General features: G+C 39.8%; 1 protein-coding gene across 2 annotated transcripts in view; it reads right to left on the bottom strand.

Annotated features, from left to right (window-relative positions):
- Nucleotides 1–3,938: 3,938 nt before the first annotated feature.
- The window catches only part of ARHGAP6 (Rho GTPase activating protein 6), a 338,402-nt gene continuing 322,764 nt past the window's right edge, over nt 3,939–19,576 (bottom strand). For both annotated transcript variants that reach the window (XM_051644217.1, XM_051644218.1), the window contains exons 10-13: nt 14,973–15,070; nt 9,087–9,349; nt 6,732–6,812; nt 3,939–6,034 (exon numbers count right to left, since the gene is read on the bottom strand). In XM_051644217.1, the coding sequence (XP_051500177.1) occupies nt 5,328–6,034; nt 6,732–6,812; nt 9,087–9,349; nt 14,973–15,070 (1,149 nt within the window). In that variant the 3' untranslated portion in view covers nt 3,939–5,327. The remainder of the gene's footprint in view (nt 6,035–6,731; nt 6,813–9,086; nt 9,350–14,972; nt 15,071–19,576) is intronic.

Genomic DNA, 19,576 nt, shown 5'->3' with positions numbered 1-19,576 from the left:
TGTCCCCATGACCAATTGCAAAGATGGTTTCATCTACTAGCCAGAGGGAGCTGGGTCTCAGCTTACACATTGGGCAGTGCCTACATGGCCATGCACATATCCACACTCATCCTCCTCTCTTCCCGGTGCCTTAGCTCCATGGCTGAACACTTGCTGCCCTCCACACTCAATTCCTCCTGGTGAGCAATGTCCAGCCCCTCCCCCTCAGCACACAGGCTCAGGGAAGAGGAAAGGGCTGCTCTTTGGTAGGACAGGGCCATTTTTGTGATCTTTTTCCCAGATCTGATTCTCCCTCCCTCTGTGACCCTAAAACTCCAGTGGCAAAGGCACTTGCTAACTCAGCAGCAGAGGAAAGACTATTAACCCTCAGCTTTTTCAGGAAGATTTTATATGCCTGTCTCCATCTGCCAGTGCTTCTTGGGATTCAGCACAAACCTTCTCCCACCTATATTTCTACAATGTCCTAAATCCTATAGTCATTTTTTAATTGGCTGAATGAATTAATTAAATCCTGGTCCCATTTATGAATACTTTCAGATCAGCTGGAAACACTTCTCAGTGAATAAATAAATCCTATTAAAAACCAACCAAACAAAAAACAAGTCAGTGCATTTCCAGACTAGGCAGTGTCTCTCCCTCACTTTCCAAAAAGCCTGGACTTCTTCCAGCCCTTGGCAGAGCTGCACATCCCACCTTCTTCTTCCAGCTCCCTTCTCAGGCCCCCAGGAGCAGCACAGTCTCTACCAGCCCCACCAGCCCCAGGTTTGCCCAGGAACCCAGGGAATAGCCAAACATCTCCAAGGCCTGTGGATAAGGTTCACTTTTCCCAGGAGATGGAAAAGCTCATTGAACATCTTGCTTTCCTTTCCCCAGGCTGTAATAATTTGGCATTTGTCAATGGTGTTATTAAATGCTCCTTCTTAACTGTTGCCAGGATCACCATCCCTTTTCTGTTTTACCAGACCCTTGAGGTGGGATTCATTCAGCCAAACTTGGGAGAACTACAGTTCTAAGTTCTCCATCTCAGCAACTTATTTAGCCTCCTTCATAAAAGCAGAGGAAAGAAATGGGCTTTTCCAGTGATCAGCCCTTCAAAGGGGACCATCCTTCAGAGAAAAATTCAGGTAGGCTATATCGATGGTGGCATAGAAATAGCTGTGTCTCTCCACTGAATAAGAAAGGACACTGTGAGAGACTTTTCCAGATGTAGAGACCACCTTTGGAAATGCTTTAAACTTCAGAAAATTTACTTGAATGCTATTCTCAGGGATGGTGCGTTTTATGACCCAGCACGCTGGGTGTCTACATGCCTTGAATAGCTCTGCGGTCTCTGCAGCACTCTGGACACTGAGATGCCTTCTTCTAAAGTGACTGTAGCACAGCAGTAGCTTCCTATTCTCAGTGATGTAAAAGGCTTTCTGATGTCAAGATACTCTTTAATGTAACTGAGAACCATTTCCACTGCTTTGCAGTTCTGTGAGGTTAGTGCATCTCACAAGGAAGCTACTATTTCCTTTTTTTTTTTTTTTCTTAAAAAAACCCCAAACAACAAAGGAATGTGAAGAGAAGGCAATGAGAGAGATAGAGAGAGTGAGCAAGGTGAGGGTCAGACATCCCTTGTGCTTCCCAGGGGAGAAAGAAGTCCCTGCAACCCTTGCAGACCAGCACCACAGAACAAGATGATGCCCCAGAAAGACTGGAATTAAGGTTTTTTGGCCTTGACTGATGTCTGTGCAACAACAAAACCAGGACAAAAACAGGAAAAAAAAGCCCAAACTGTACAACCATAAATTCCAGCCTATTGAACCATGTAATTTCACCAGCACAGACATTCTGGGTGGCATTAAGCTGTGCCATAGGAGCAGCCTAGGCTTCCAGCATAGACACTGGAGAGCTTGAGGGACACCAAGAACCCAAGGTGGCCATTGGGTTGGCTTAGGTGTGCAACACAGAGCCATGTGCTTGGCCAGGATCTTCCCTTCATGTTGAGGCAACAAGTTCTGCAGTTGCATTAGTAGCTTACAGGGCTAACTGGAGGCTGCTGACACAAGGGGTGGCCAGTCCCACCCTCCTTCTGTCCCCAACCTTTGACCCTGTTCCTTCTCTTCCACTGTGCCTACCAGTTGTGAAAACCACTGGGCTACCCAAATGTTATGTGTTTGTTATTCAGGGCAAGTTTCAGCCAGAGCAACAAGCCCAGGGATTCCTCCCATCACTCCAAGAGCTGGTGTAAGGGACAAGATAGGAGACTGGTGGAGAAAGCGAACCTCACTCATCAGCAGTGGAGCATAGCCTTGGAGTGGGTGAGTCAACTATGTAACCACAATTTGTTTTAAAGGAAGCAACAGCAGTATAGTATTTTAAAGTCTGAGCTCTTCTGTTTTTTCCTCACCACATTTGGCTTGTATTTAGAGCTGCACAGATTCCTCTAGGGTTTTTTTGTTTCTGAACAGGAGAGGGAAGAACAACCCCTGCCCTGTGGGAAACCTGCAGGCACCCCATCCTTAGAGCACCCACATCTCACCTCTACTGGACTCACCTATGAGTTCAGCACACCCTGCCTCCAAGTGGGAGAGACCCCCTGACAGGAGGTAATGCAGATCTTCAGGGGAGAGAGGGGTTTTTTCCAATCCTAGTTTTAACCATCATAATGCAACAGGAAGCAAGAGGGAACTGAACTGCAGGAATTTTTCCTGATGACTTGAGACTTCCAGAGACCTTGTCTACCACATTCTTCAATGAAGCAGACGAACATGACCCTTTTGCTACAACAGGAATTCTACTTCCAAGGGACACAGTCAGAGAAAAGGCCCCACACTACAGACTTTATAAAGAATATTATATGGCTTGTGTCACAGGAAGAAAAACATTCCAGAGATATAAAATGGAATAGCCCATGCAGATCTATCAGCTAACATAAAACTAGAAACAACCTTTCACAGCTACATTTCTTGTGAAATATAAAAAAGACATTAAAAGAAATTATGTCACCAATTTCAGCCTGGAAAAAGGTACAACTAAAAAATTACTACATTCTTAACCTGCCTGTGATAATTTTTCTCTGTCCCGTTCAAATGAATATAACAGATAGAAAATGTCGTAAACTTCCTAAGTGTTACTTTAATTCATTGCAATTTATGCTGTATCTCTTTTCTTCCAAGCAATTGTGTACTGAAATGTGTGCAGACAAGGTTGTCCTCCAGCAGTGGCCTTGCTTCTTGTTCTCTGTTTTCACATGATCCCCACTTAGATGGTAACATACACATATATATTCTGAGAGAGACACTGGCAAAAAGCAAACTCTTTATGAGGCTGAGGAACCATTAGACTAAAAATGTTAAGAACCTGCACGTACTTCTGCATTTAGAAAGGGATTTATAATGAAGAGATAGACATCTAGTGAACAGAATATTTTCTGCAGCCACATTTATGCTATGCCTGATTTTGAGGACTTTAAGGGAGCTTTAGTTCCCTGAGGAAAATCTGTATTGAACCTGGGAGAATATTAAGATCAAATACCAAAGAATGTTTGGGACAGCTTGTTTTTGTCCTGCCTTATATTCCACTATCTTTTCAATTTAAGGTGGGGTTTTTTTTGGCAATAAATTGACACAGAGCTGCTTCAACAAGCTGCATGCAAGAGCCTTTTCCTATCAAGTCTCATATCAAGACAGTATTTGGAAAAGCCTTGCAACCACCAGAAGGAGAGAGCTGAGATTTATTCTGAATGCAGTATTGGTAAAAAAAGCTGGCCAGGCTGACAGCACTACAACAATCTAAGGCCAAATCCTGCCCCTTTCTATTTGAGTTGATTATTTTATCTTCAAACTGTACTTGGTAAATGAAGATATGAATGTAAGAGTGTAATAAAAACACATCAATTTTTACATAAAACTTCAAAAAAAGGAGCAAAAAATATGCTCATTATTTTGCTTAGCTTTTTTATTCCATTGTTATGGCACAAAATAGAACTTAAAGACTACATCAATTAATAAGTCTTCAACTTCATTAAAATTAAGACTAACATGTTTATAAAAATCTTTTGATATGATACACTTTCCCTTATCAAGTGATAAAAATAATTTTCTTTAGCATATTGAAGTACATTGCCACCTGCTGGCCATAAACAATTCTGCAGTTTAAAAACACCAGAACGTGTATAAAAACAGCAACATTTAACAATGCAACATACAGTTATTTGAAAAAGTACTATTGACCCAGACTTTGGCACAATATTTATAGAAATTCAGCTGTGAACATCTCCAAACGTCACATTCATTTCTGAAACTCTGTGTGACTCCCTTTCCTATGTCTGTCTGCATTTTTTCTTAACTTTCTCCACGCTGAAACTTGGTTCTTTCAAAGGAAAAGCCATATTCTTTCTCACTTGTTGCACACCTCGATTTATTTGGTTTGGCTTCCTAAAATTTGGATTCCAGTTTATTGTTTCAGAACAATACATAAAATCACACATTTATAAATATATATATTATATTCTGTACACATAAAATTGGGTTTCCTCTAGAATGGGCGGGCAGGCCTTTGCACTATATCCTTAGTTGGCTTAGGCACGGCCTTGCTCTTAGTTGATACTCTTGAGTTGCTTCTTACCAGAATCTAAAAAAATATTTTTTACAATCACGTATCAAATTTTAAGTTCATTTGCAAATATATTTATATGAAAAAAATATTTGATATTTTCCTCTCAAAGCTCACTACTACCCTTATAAAATATATGGCTTTTCATGTTCCACTCTATTTTAGTGTTTTTCAATAGGCAGTGAAAACAAGGACAACCTTCCCCTTTAAAAGTTTTTGTTGTGTTTTTTTTTAATATAAGCACAGAAACCAGCTTGTGCACTTTCTATAGTATTCCAATGCATATCATGGTAATGTAAGTGCAGTGATTTAAAAAAAAAAAAAAAGCAGCCATGATTGATTGACATCTGTATATGAAAACATAATATATGACTATTGTACAATACCCATTACAGAATATACAATCATCAGAAATGCAGATATATAAATACATTCTTAGCAACATGAAAGCAACAGTTTTATCTTATACACAGCGTATGCATACAGAGTAATTAGACTAAAATTTTCATCCTGTTATTTCTCAAAAGCTTGCCGAAAACCAGGAACATACTGTATTTGTAAATGGACTGCTTGACAGTGCTGTTAAGAAATTAAAGTGAACCAAGTTTTAAAAAAGTATATGCAATTCAGCTGGTATAAAACAAACAAGCCCTCCCCATTTTCCAATGTCACCAGTTTTCCTGTGAGAGGGAGGCATAGGTACAGGTGGTAGGTTCTGCAGAGTGTGATCATACCAGGGTTTCTGGGAGAGCATCAGGGTTATCAGCTGATAAAAGCTCCCAAATCTGCCACCTCTCCCTTTGCCAATCATGCCAGTCTGCCTCTGAAACATTTTTACTGCTCTGACTGTGGGGAGCCACGGAACAGACGTGACTTGCTTGGCTGTGTGGGGCTGGCCGCTCCTGCCGGGAGGTGGCCCGATCAGGGGCTTTGGCTGGTGGTCCTCCAGCTGCTCTGGTCCCTGAACTTTTTTCATGGCGCTGAAATCTCCACAAAGAGTGCAATGTTGAAGAAACACTCGATCGCTGCAACAACGTGGAGCTTGGTTTTGCTGGGCCTGGGTAGGGGGGTGGTGGCCTCTCTTTTCTGTAGGACGGTTTGGCTGTACTTTGTGAACAACCTGTGTTAGAGTCATGCTCACGGAGGTCCTCCACACTGCTTAAAGTCAAGTGCTGCTCCGACTTGGAGTGTGACAGGTCTGAACTCCTACTGCTGACTTCCATTTGTGGGTTACTGCACAAACGAGATGCTGTGGGATGGAGCTGACACTCAGGAATGGCAGCAGTTGTTTGGCTCCTTCGCATGACCTGCCTGCTGGTGTCCAATTCAGAGGAAGTTCTCTGCCACCGAGGAGAATACATAGCAAGGTTCCCATGGGAAAGAGAGCACTGTCCGGGTCGCAGCAAGCTGCTTTCGTAAATGTTCCCGTAAGATCCTGGGGGGCAGAGTCAGAAAGACAACATCAGTCTGCGTAACTGTTTATGTCGCATTTAACAAGTTACTGCTTTCCCCTGGCAACACACTGGTAGAAGAGGGATTGAGGACTTTGATCATCAGGCTGTGGAACCCAAGGTGTATCAGCCTCACCACCAGGGGAGACAGAGCAGCAGCCCAGCATATATCTGAACCATGTGTAATATATTACCCAGTGACTCTAATACTCTGCTCTGACCTAAAGCCTTGCAGCACTTAACATCTTTCAAATGTTTGAAAAGCCAGGGGGTGTTTTAGTCTCACAGTTCTGCTTTGAGGAGGGTGTAGATGGGAGAGAAATGAAGGCCAGACAGGTCAGGGACTTGCTGGAACCAGGCCGGCCAGCAGCAGGGCCAGGAGCCAATCCTGCCCACCTCACAGACTGTGCTTGTGCTCCTGCAGTGGCTGCTCTCACATCTCCACCAGGCATCCACCTTCCATGACTTTTAGAATAACTAAAACTCTTTTAAATTACCTTGTGACAGTTTGAAATGTCACTGCATTTATATAACCACTGCAGTTCTCTGTATTTTATTGAACATTTCAGAAGTTCAGCTCTGGAAAGTGTGAATCCTTTTACTAGTTTCACTGAATTTTCTCAAAACCAAAGAGTTTCTATCTTTTCTAGATTTGGGCTTAAAACTTGAGAAATAACTGACCTGTCATTGCTGGATCTTTGCAGCCACTTTTCAGCGTCGAATGCCAGGTACCCCAGAAATCAAAATGATCTTCAGAAAGGTCTAAATAGCAGCAAGAGCAGAAAGAAGATGATACATCCATCTCTTAAAGTAATTATTTAGAAACATACAAATGGAATGGTAAAACCTTATATAAGGTAACAGAGTTGTTAACATACACACTAGCTTCTGACTTTCCATGCACCTAACACAAGAATCTCAACTGTGTTTGTTCATAGTCACTTGCTTTTTCAGGCATAGATCCTATAGTGGATTTCAGTAAGCTCTGTACAGGCAGGATGCTCGAGTTTGCTGAGAGGGTGGAATTTGCCTTAAGTTCTCTGCCTTACTGAAGTCAGTTGGAGAATCTGCACAAAAACAGGTTAACAGAAGGTAGTTTATGTGCTTTTTAGGGAAAAGAATGGCAGAGCTCCCACAGGCAGCCCTAGACCCAGCAGTTACTGTAAAGCATGCTCCATCAGCTTGCAGCATGAATTGGGTCTTGCATGGAAGTGCTGTCATAGAATAGAGATTTAATGAAATGTGCACATCAGGCATTGTGCTGGATTGGATCTGTTTCATGCTTTTTTCTGATTCCATCTGGCAGTAGAAGAATTGCCTGATTTGTCATGGCCCAGAATCATTGTGATGCATATTGAAGTACAAAAGATGGTTAATATGATAAAACGTCATGTAATTTCCTGTTCATAACTTATCAGAAATCTGACAAAATTTTGAAACCTATTCAGAGGTTTAGATGCTGCATAGGGAAGATAAACACCCATTGGCATTTATAAAGCCTATCATTGAAATAATGGTCTAAATCCCATTGATTCCAATGGGAATTAAGTGCCTAACCCATACCCCTGAAATGAAATGGTTGTTTAGAATACCACCAAAGCATTAACTCCATCCCTAAACATTGAAAGTTGTTAAACTTTGGCTCACTAACTACACATAATTACATGCTAGAGCAGCCCAGTGGAAAAAGATGTGGGGATACTAGTGGATGAAAATCTGGACTTGAGCCACCAATGTGCAATTGCAGCCCAGAAGGCCAACCGTGTCCTGGGCTGCATCAAGAGAAGTGTAGCCAGCAGATTGAGAGAGGTGATTCTGCTCCTCTAGTCTGCCCTGGTAAGACCCCATCTGGAGCACTGTGTCCAAATCTGGAGCCCCCAAAACAAGAAGGATGTGGACCTGTTGGAGCATGTCCAGAGGAGGGCAACAAAAACGATCAGAGGTTTGAAGCACCTCTCTTATGATGACAGGCTGAGGGAGTTGGGGTTGTTCAACCTGAAGAAGACTCCAGGGCGGACCTTTTAGTGACCTTTCAAAACCTGAAAGGGGCCTTTAAGAAGACTGGGGAACAGCTGTTCACAAAGGCATGTAATGACAGGACAAGGGGTAATGTTTTTTAGCTAGAAAAGGGTAGATTTAGGTTGGACATTCAGAGAGTTATTTAATATGAGGGTGGTGGATCACTGGAATGGGTTGCCTAGAGAGGTCGTGGAGGCCCCATCCCTGGAGACATTTAAGGTCAGGCTTGAAGGGGCTCTGAGCAATCTGATCTAGTTGGAGATGTCCCTGCTTATTGTAGGGTGGTTGGACTAGATGACTGTTCGAGGTCACTTCCAACCCAAAACATTCTATGATACTATGCTTCTATGACTTCATAAATGTAATTTTTTTAAAATAATTTTTTTAAATGAAAAGCATCTTGAAGTGCTGGTGAACTATCAATTTAAAGCACAGCTCTTTATAGAAGAAATATTTCAGTGGTGCACTTCTTAGATAGCTATGGAAATTACGCAACCCTGCACTAGTATTGGTAGGCGTGTAATTGGTGGCAGATGTAAAGCTGTGCAGCTCAGCTGTGTTCTCTAGTGAGAGGGTGTTGAGGTCGTTCTTTTAACTTGGAGAAAATTTGTAGCTTGATGTCTTAAAGTCTCAGATTTTTTTGAAGTCTGGACCATAACCTTGCAGGTATTACAGTCCTATGGAGCAGGACTAGAAATCAGTCTCTGCCATGCTGTCAGACAGGCTGAAAAGCAGAACATATATAGTTCTACTTTCCTAAATAACAGCTCCAAGTTTTGAGATATGCCATACCAAGATCACCCCTGACAGCTGGCTGAGCTAACGAGGAGGACTGAACACAGACCCTCCAGGCTAAACACAAAAAAAGGATGTTGGTCAGTTATTTATTGTAAGGTTATTATTTACACTATTGCTCCTCAAGCCCTGGTAGACGACAAAACAGAAGACACTTTTCAGTTATTTCAGAAACACCCACTGGTTGCTGAGATGGAGGAATGTGAGCAGGATGTACTCTACCTGTTCCAGCCTGTGATGCAGAAGAATTCTCCTTTGTCTTAGGCTGCAAATGTCCAACCAGTTTGTACTGTTCAGGTACCTCGTACAGCCTATCTGGGCTGCGGGCAACTTCTTCTTGCATCGCCATCAGCGAGCGCTCAGACAGTACCGGGGAGTTGTTGTCATAAGGGGAGACATCTCCGCTTGAAGCTTTGTTGGAGTCTGTGGAAGAATGTCTTTCTCCCGTGGAGTAGGAACCTTCTGACCGCAGCATCTCAGGGCTCCTGAGAAATTTTGATGAACAAACTAATGTTAATGAAAAATGCTCTGTGTTCCCAGCTACAGGTACAGTTTGACACCATACAAATAAAATCAAACACAGGAGTATGATCACAGCTGTTGAAATTAAAACACTGCAGAAGAAGTACAGAGGGGAATTTTTCATGAGTAAAACTTTGCCATGAAGTGGCCAGCAGAGGCCACTAAAAATCAAAAGATGTTGCTATCAAGAAAGAAAACAACAAAACCCACATGACCATATGGTTCACCACTAGAAATTAAATAGTGAATCAGTTCCTTATGTTACCTTGACAATTTAACTTGTTGCAACAGTAAATTGGAGGGTATGACAGGAATGATTATTTTGATGGTAAGGAGTATGCTATACTAATTTCTTCCATTTGGAAGTATTACACAGGCAGAGAAATCAAAACCTCAGCTTGCATTTCACACTGTGAGAAGGATCCTCCTCTAGAGACATCAGAAGGTAAATATTCTACAAGCACACTAGCAGATGTATCTACTGTACTTCTGATGGGGGCAGCAAACAACTGGCTCTGCTGATCACTTCTACACCTCTTTTTTTACCCTTTCACCTTTCCATCACCAATAGAATGGCCTGCATTTTATTTTGACAAAAAAAAGGCAAACAAAACACCCACCAAGTCCAGACAAGGCTAAGAGAGACAACTCACATTTTTAAGTGTCTTAGGAACATTGATGGAGATTTCTTGAGCTGTTGCAGCTTACTACACAGACAGGAGGCAGTTTGAGAGTCACTGCACCTCTCAAAGAATACACAGAAATACTCTGTAAACAAACATAATTTTTTCCCTATCGGTCCTCCCTAATTTATATTTCTATTACTAATTTTTCCTTTCTCTGCACCTTGATCTTTGTTTCTTAAATACTTATCTTTTGCTTCTCTTGGGTCAAACACTTCTCTCAGTGACCCCCAAGTTAATATCTGCTCTAACTGCATGTGATATGACAGAGGCTCATTCTTGTAAATGTGTACTGAAAACGGTCAGCCCTTCTTAGAGTCAAATCCAAAGAGAGCCTGAACTGATTGAGAAGCCTAAGGCCATTACTTGTTATGGAACAATAACCCTCTTCATAACTGAAGAAAGAAAATAAACAAAACACACAGTGGTAAGACACGCTAACCACAGAATACTGAATATTAACACAGAAATAATGACTGAACACCACTTTCAAGCTGTTGGGTTTTTCCTGGATGATTTACATATTTTAAGTCCCAAAACATAAGATCTACACACACAACATCATGATTACACTATTCAATATACCACTACTATTATTCTTTTCAGTATAAAAACCATAAAGTGTTGGCAAACTAAGTTTACACCTTGGTAATTCCCAGCAAGAAATCCATCACTGAACTGATCCTGAACCTTAACAGGGACGAACTCAAAACACCAGAGCTGCCGCTAGGCAAAGCAGCACTGTCCCAGGCTTCCCACTGTGGTTGGTATGGTAATGGTGGAGAGTAATGTTTAAAAAAAGTAAACTATTCCTCAGGGTTAATTATTCTATAAACAGCCACACACTGAATAATTTTCTTTATGTATGTACATAATTTTTTTAAAATTTGTTGTCTCTTACGTCTTTCTTTCTGCCCTCTAATGTTCTAAAAAAGCTTGTGCAGTGAGTTAAGATGAGATTTAAGCAGTGTTTTTTGAATTTTAGAATAATCAGAAAGAACTGAGAGAAAAGTGTTGGCATCTGTACTTTTCCTATGATCAGATGTCTTTCTCTCCAGCTTTCTAGACTGAACATCGTCTAAACCTCATCCTGTTAGCGTCCAGACATACTTGGCACTAATGGTGACACCAAGAAGGCTTTTCACATGTAAATCTTTGCAGGATGAAAATCTAACCATGTTGCACTGGGCAAAGAGAGAGGTAACCACCACTCAGCCATGGCAAGGTAACAGAAGGAATGAGGGAAAGGGAAATGAAGGAATGTGGGAACATAAAACTGAGCTTTGCAAAACACTGATTTTATGTCTTACCTTGAATGATCTGTTATAGTTTACCTCTTCTCAAGACAGAGCTCCTGATAAAAATTTACTTAAATAGAAAATGTCAAGTCTTTGGAAATATCCAAATGTTCGAATTTCTAAACTCATTTAGAAATGTGAGACATGTGAGATTCTCTAGCCACAGACTGGAGAAAAACTAATTAGGAAAGTACATTTAAATACCGTGTAAGATACACACTTGCCTCTATGCACTCTACAAAGATGGACAGGTTACCGTCTCCACAGAAAATAAGAGGATCATGTATTTTAAAATGTAAGAAATTGGAAGACTATCTGACATTTTCTCCAGGTTATGAACTATGTTAAGGAAAAGAGTTAACAGGTGGTTACATATAAACTGAAAGATTTGAAAGCGGCAGAAGGAACCTACACCACCTGGACACAAATTTTATTTCAGATTCCAAAACAAAAATCAACTATACTATGAAGGAGTCTTGGGCATTTCTTTTTAACCAGCATCCTTCTGAAATTATGTTATTCACCAGAGTCTACTTGCATGGATGAACTGGAAAGATGCTAATAATAATTACTTCTACTAGGGATTTTCCTGCTTTTCTAATGGCACCAAGGTCATCAAAACAGGAAGTCCTTTTGTGGCTTTGGCAGAAGTCCTTTTCTGTCATACCTTAAAGCTTCTGAGTGGGAAAAAAATTATGTCCTACAAGAGGCAAAGCATAGAGTGTGACGGCTTGGCAGCATGTGCTAGTAATTTCCATACATATTTAAGCAGCACAGGTGATGCTAATGAAACAGATTATTATGGGGTTACAATGTGGCTGCTACTGTACCAGGGTAGAGGACTAACTCAGGGAGCTTCTGCAGCTTTGCAAACTGCATTTATGCATACTGTGTGGCCTATTATATGGCTTCATCTTTGTGCCACGGGTTAGGATGTATTAAAATCTATCATCATCATCCAAAAACATTCAAAATTCTATAACTTTGAAACTAATGTACTCTAAAAAGACTACTAAATGGGATAAGCAATAAATAATATTAAGAAACATATTTTATTTTTCTGTCAATGATGTTTCATCTTACAGCTGGAAACCCCAAATTCCATTGTCATCAAGCCAACGTACACACAAGTTGGGAAAGTAATTCACAAAAGCACACTCCATAGTTGCTGCCAAGGAAAATCAGTGCTTTACCATGAACAACTTCCACAAACTCCCTGACAGACTATTCACAATGCTCAGCTCTTAAGAGAACTGAAAGAGGAACATCTGATTTGTCCTCCTCTGGGAAGGAAAAGAGGTTGATTTTTCTCTCTCTTAGCTCAGAGCCAATAAAGCATTTGTAATGACATCAAAAGCAGAGATGTGAGGTCAATTGCAGAAGCAGGACTTTCAGAGTAATTAATATGACATTAAGGTCTTGAAGTTTATTCCATACTCTATGCTATGCAGCCAACTAGCTTTTCAGATTAAGATTGTCTGAAGAATATAAAAAGTTTTCTGTTCCACAGATTCCAATTAGATCAGGAAATTTCCAAGAACAGTAAGGATGTATTTCAGAGGCTCATTTTTATCAAATCAAAACAAACATCTCCTTGTCATCTGCTGCCTCACATATCTTGCAGGAAAAATAACCAACAAACATGTAGCCTCAAAACTGAGATTATGTTCTGCCACAGCTTAATTTCTTAAGAGCATGACACTCCTAGCAATAACTCTAAGCAACATTGCCTCCATTTGCCTGGAACATTTTAACCAAGAAGTTGCAATCACAGTGAAAACATATCTCATTAAGAATAAATCACTGACATGACAGCAGAATAGAAGAAAAAAATGACAGATAGTAAGTTTTTCCTATCTCAGTGATATTTCATCTGCTCATTACTGAACATGCAATAAACTGGTACTGGTGTTATATGTTCCTAATTGGTTTTGTAACTTCTTCTTACAAAACTACTTTTTTCAGATGTGACCAGCTTTGCACAAATGATCCATTTTCTTTTGGAAGTGTGCATGCTGGCTGAAAAGTAAGGAAGCTCAAGGAAAGGTCAATTAATATAAAGGAAACAATCATCTGTTACATCCATCCACAAAGATTTACAACAAATTTATGCTCAATTGACATGTATAGTCACACGTGAGATATAATTTTGTGTCTTTACATTATATAGGCTGTGAAATCCAGCATGAAGTTTCTTCTGTTAGCTTGAGTTAGACATAATATGATCAATCCAAACTGAGGGCTTGAATAAACAAGTCTCTACAGACATTACCATATGTCATGCGATTTGCAGTGTCACTCCTAATTGTGGTCTTGGCTCATGGCAGATGTGAAAAAAGTGTAAAAGGCAGCTAATGTACCTTTCATTATTTTGCATTTATTGTGATCTAAATATACATATGGTTACTTGTCAGTCAGACATAAACTATCTGAAACGATTTCATGTCTGTGATACCCTAAGAAAACACAGAGACAACTACCACAAATCAGATGATCTGTGGTAATTTGCTACTGCATGTTGTGTGTTAGTGAGGCTAAGTCAACAAACTAATAAAATCCTTTACAACACATGATACATTCTGCACATATTTTTAATTTTTATAATTAAGTAAAACTTTTTCCTCCATGTGTTAATGATCCTATTTCTTTTATACCTCTTCCTTTAAAGCCAGGCACTCCACTACGTTACATCCAACTATAAAATGTTCACACACGGAGGAAGAAAAAATCACAGCTAACTGACTGTAAAAATTTAATTATATTCTGAATGCCCTAGGGTCTTTCCACACACGCAGGAAGACAAAGTCCAATCTGTCCCAGAGAGTTTAGAGTCTATGAAACCTCTTTAAAATAATTTATACAAGCTTGTAAAATTTTGTGATTTTGGGGTCTGACATACTGAGATTCACTAGAATAAAGGCAATGATTGCATGTCCCATGAGAAAGCCAGGAATCCTGTTAATCCCAATGTACAAGCTCATAGCATTAAGGCACATGGGTGTAGGCATACATACACGATACACAAAGTTGGAATATGTTATGTATCATAACTTCAATAGTGACTCCTGTGGGTTTTTCTTCCTTAAGATCTTTCACAAAGCACATGATTAACCAGTATTTAATGAGTCCATAAGCCAGCAGTTATGGCAGTTGACTTGTTTACAATACCCTACGTGCCTAAAGTAGGAAAAGAACAACAAACTGGTCAAACAACTAGCCGTGATTGTGTTAAGGCACTCTAGGTTGTGTTTCAAGGACACGTCTCTTGTTACTGAAGACTACAACAAGCCCAAGACATGCACCAGCAGATCACTAGAATACAACCTGTCAGATAATAGTGCACTGAATATTTTTATGCACATGTCATTCTGTCCTCCACTGCAAAACGCAGTACTTCTTCTGAATCAGTAAACAAGATTTGTCTTTAGAAAACACTGTGTAAGAGTCATAATATCTTTGGCAGAGTCTGTGTAATGGGGAGGATATTTCCACTCCACTGTAGAATGTGCAGAAGAACTGTGGAAAACTAGAACCTTTTGAACACTTCCAGTGGGAGACAGAAATTCCCAGCAGAAACAGGGATGATGAAAAAACAGATTACTCACGATGACTGGGAAGCTTTCCTCCTCAACAAATAGTCCACAACATCTGGGTCGGTCTCTAATAGGCTAATGAGCACTTCATTCTGTAGGTCAGGGGAAACCTATGAAGACAACAAAAAATACTCAGCTGGAGTTGAAGATCCTTCTACATACATTAATTTTGGTATTATGCTTAATCTAAAAGACCAAGTACAAGTACATTTATGGAGAGTGTATAAAATAAACACTAAGAAGTGCCACTTAAAAGAGAAATTTCATATAACAACAGGTACAGTAGGACTAAAGATCACTCTGTACAAGGGGAAATTCTGATTAGTGTTGAATATCCCACTGGTATCCAGTTGTGTACTGTATCTGGTAACAACAACAGGATTAATCATGTATTGCAATCTCAAAAGCTTCAGTTCAAGGTCCTCACCTTGCATTACCATTCAAAGATCAGAGGACATTTATATACATCCATTCCAAATGACAGTACTTCTCTTGTTTTAGAAACAATGTGAAATGTAATTAGACAAGGAGGAGAACATTTCTTCATATCTTCTCTGGCATTTGATTTATTTAAGTCCATCTTATATGGAAATTTAATGGTGACCATTCTATCTACAAAGCTCTCAAATTACTTCATTTCAGTGAGAGTTGCCAAAGTTCAATGTTTTCCTAAATGAAGCCTTATAAATATTTAATGTTCAAGTGTCTATATAACCAAATTCTGGGCTCTAGAAACAGTTAAATTCCTGCTTATGCCCAATCTGAATTTGAGCAATTACAGAGTTCATCTGTCCATAATTTAGGTTTACAAGTGGGTCCTGTTGGATCTCCAGCCAATCTGGATTTTGAGTAGTACTAGCAGGCTCAGCCAGAACTTGTGTCACCTTCTTTGGTGTCTGGCCTTCTCATTTGCTAACTCTCATGTAGTTTATATGGAGAAGAACCTTCGAAACACTCGATAGCTTCAGCTGCTGCAGGGTATAGCAACATCTCCTGGGCAGGTAGCAGGAATCACACTCCAAAAACTGCTTAAGTAAACTTTATGCTTTTTACCTGAGTCTTACCAACCCTTAAGTGAGTTTGTTCAACATTCAACTCAATCTTCACAGCACTGAAACAGACGAGACCATCTGAGAAACTTGAACTAACAGCCCAGGTTCACTCATGACAGATGGAGATGGAGGCAAGACAATCTCAGTAGGGGATTATCAACTGTGCAATATGCTCCTGGCTGCAATTTGTCAGAGCCTGAACCTCTTGACCTTCAGGTCACACTGCATTGGCCATTTGTTCTCCCTGACATTTCCTGGGAAATAGGAATAAAATTACTAACAAATTCCTCAGGGAAATACTTCAGTTAGGGAGGTAATTAGGGAGTCAAGTTAGAGAAAAGCGTATTTCTTTAAAAAAGAAAATAATTTGGAAATAATTGAAGATATACATAGTTTAATTCAAATTGATCCAAAATCTCTATGAAAAACTTGTGTGACCACATATTTCTTGTTTAAAAAAATACATTTAGTATCTTACTCATAGTCACTGATAGATCAGTTTTTACATAAATTATCTTATATAAAAAAATGTATTTACAGGAATACATTTTTGGAAACCTGGTGTTCTGTAGCTTCTCCATTTAAACAGTCTTTCTGTACAGTTGAATAAACTCCAGATACAGTTTGACGATAAAGCAGAATCCATGTCTTTCTGTGTGCAACTTACTATTCAGCTTTGTATCAAGCTGATAAACTTATAAGACTCTATCGAGAGGACTCTGATAGAAAAATAAACATATAATTTCCACTATATTAAAAAAAACTTAATAAATCGGTCTTTCATTCCATAAAAATTAATTGGAAAAAGTTCCAACAGGAAGTTTACTTCCAACTGAAAGCATCTGAAAAACCCAAACTTAACAGTTGTCTTGAGTTACAGGACTTTTATCTGAGTAAATGGGGCAAGAGTCTTCAGCTGGATTTGCACTGATGGTCTCCTTGCTAGCTATCTGCCAGGTTTTGGATTTTCTCCTGTGGAGCAATTTGCTTCAGTTTAGCTAACTAAATTGTACAAGTAGAAATGATATGCATGTAATCATAAACTTACACTTGTGGAAAACTACTGTATCAGTGTCTTGGGAAGGTAATTGCAGTAACTATTATTGAATTAATTGTTTAGTCAGCAGTTGTGGCTGAGCAGATGAATAAGAAGCTGAGATTCAGGGACAGAAGGGAAGCCGAGGCACTCCTGAAATAGAGCTGTTGCAGCTGCTGAGCACATACTAGGATAGACTAGAGGGCTCTGGCATTGTCAGGACTCCAGTAGAGTATGAGATATTGTAAGAATTTTGGGCTGGGTGCTACATAAGAGTCACAGATATCGAGACACAGAAGGACACAGGGACCCTTGAAGTGTCTCCTTTGCATTGTCCTCTGCTACTGATGTGGCACAGACAGGCATTGTGTGACTGCATCCTCAATGGGAAGGCCACAGTAGCCTATGACAGAAAAAAAAAAAAGAAATTTCAGACACTATGTAGATTTGGGCACTAGGAGATGAAAATGCATGATCCAGCTGCTAAATGCATAACCTCTCTTCTCCATCCTCCATGCCAGGTCAAAGCCAATGAGATGAAGTGTGGTTGAATTGAGCTTCTCTGCATACAGCTACTTGGCATAGTTCAGACTGGCACAGAACAGTCCTTTGTATAGTCCCACAAAATGTGTTAATGCATCCCTAAAAGTCACTGAATGGATATGAATTGGATGTGAAAGACCTTAACTTGAATAAAGCAAAATCAAAATCCATCTTCTATATGAAATTCACATGTTTACATGTTAGTGATGTTAAGATAATTGCTTAATTGAAAGCCCAGTATCCTGGGTTCTTCTGACAATCAGAACCTTCCTGACCTACCAATACTTCAGAATCATTCTTATAATGTCAGCTGGGCTCCACAACACATCCTGGTTTCCTACATTTTGTTCCAGTTTCGGTGTGGAAACCAATCAGAGTTTTATAATGTCTCCATTTACAAAAGTAAAGGAAGAAAAAGAGTCCAAACACAAAACCACCTTAGCAGCAATACAATGCATGTTACAGCTGAATGCTCCAGTTCAGACGGTTTTCTTTTTGTAAGAAGAATAAATGTCAAGCATAAACAGCAGTTGTGGTGTGGCCCCACTCCTATAGGTTTGGAAAATGAGTTGTTGCTGCTTGACTTCAAATGATCAGTTTTATTAAAACTGCATGTACATTGGTTACCAAAGGATGCACTGGGCTAATTATCTTCAGAAGAGAAAAAGAGTCTCTCTGGTCTGCCAATGAAAACGCAAAAATGCTGAAGGTAAACCTTGGTAGAAGCTTTACAAAACACTATGAACAACTTGACACAATCAACTACCATGTGTGAGACAAAAGATTACTCCAGAAAACAAGCAGAACTCGCCTTATTTTTTTTGTTGTTGAACTAGGGCAATACGAAGAGAGAAAGCGCCCAGCGATCTGTTAGATATCTCTATAAATTTCACATAAACGTATTTCAGCTTTCAGCAGTGCATCTGAGATAGTTTTGTCTTTCTCTCACATGCAGCTAGCCTCTCATTTTGAAATCTGACTCTAATCTCCCTCCACAATCTGAAAAGCTACTCTGGAAAACAAAAGTAAACTACTCCTTCTTCCACATGGTGTTTAACCTTCAGCTGAAAATACAAGCATTGAAGAGATAAAAGAATAAATCTGTCACAATTAAAAGAGACCATATGTAGGTTAGTCTAACCCTAAGCCCCACCCTTTCCACAACAAAAGTCTGAATGTGTGCCTGAAGTATTATGTGCTGTGCCATGAAATATACTTAAAAATGAAACAACAAAAAGAAAACTTAAAGCATTGCAATTATTCAAGTATTATCTTAAAGTCACAAGTGCCATCTACACTCTGGCCCTGCAGACCTTCACACAAGAATGCAGTTCTGTCACTTTCTTTTCCTGCTGTGTAAAGAAAAATAGCACCTAAAGTTTCCCCAAACTGTAAAAAGCATTTTAAAAATAATAAAATATATAAAAAAATGAAAGACAAGATTGCTGAGTGTCTCACTGGAACAAGTATAAAAATAAAGGATGTAATGAAAGGCAATACAGTCTGAGGGAAAAGATCAGAAAACCACAAAGAAGTTCATCTGAGGCTAAGGCTGATAGGCAAGGCTTGTGACAGCTTTCTCATGCTCTCCTCTCTATTGAAATCTGGTATTCACCTTGAGTCCCACATGCCCACAGTCCATGTTTGTCAATCTTCTCCCATCTAGCACCCAGCTTTGCTAAAGGAGGCTTTGCTCAACACTAAAGGAGGCTTCCAGAGAGTTCTTCCTCTGGCTTTAGGAACCTATCTCTGCAATACAACACATAGTGCTGCTTAGTTTCAAGAAACAACCACCAAAGCTATTTTCACCTTCTCAAGGCTACTACTTTTGTTAAGACATGTATGCCTACTAAAACAAAGACATGATAGTGCCCACTACTGCGTCTGAGTGGTGTCTGCTGTCCCAGAGCAGGGCTCTCTCAGACACAAGTCATAGTGAGCTGACCTTGTGCAATTTGGTAGAATAGAAGAGGACAAGGTAAAGG

This window comes from Apus apus, chromosome 1 (assembly GCF_020740795.1).
Source record: "Apus apus isolate bApuApu2 chromosome 1, bApuApu2.pri.cur, whole genome shotgun sequence".
NCBI classification, from domain to species: Eukaryota; Metazoa; Chordata; class Aves; order Apodiformes; family Apodidae; genus Apus; species Apus apus.
Note: the sequence above shows the minus strand (reverse complement) of the source record. Positions and strands in the feature narration are given on the sequence as shown.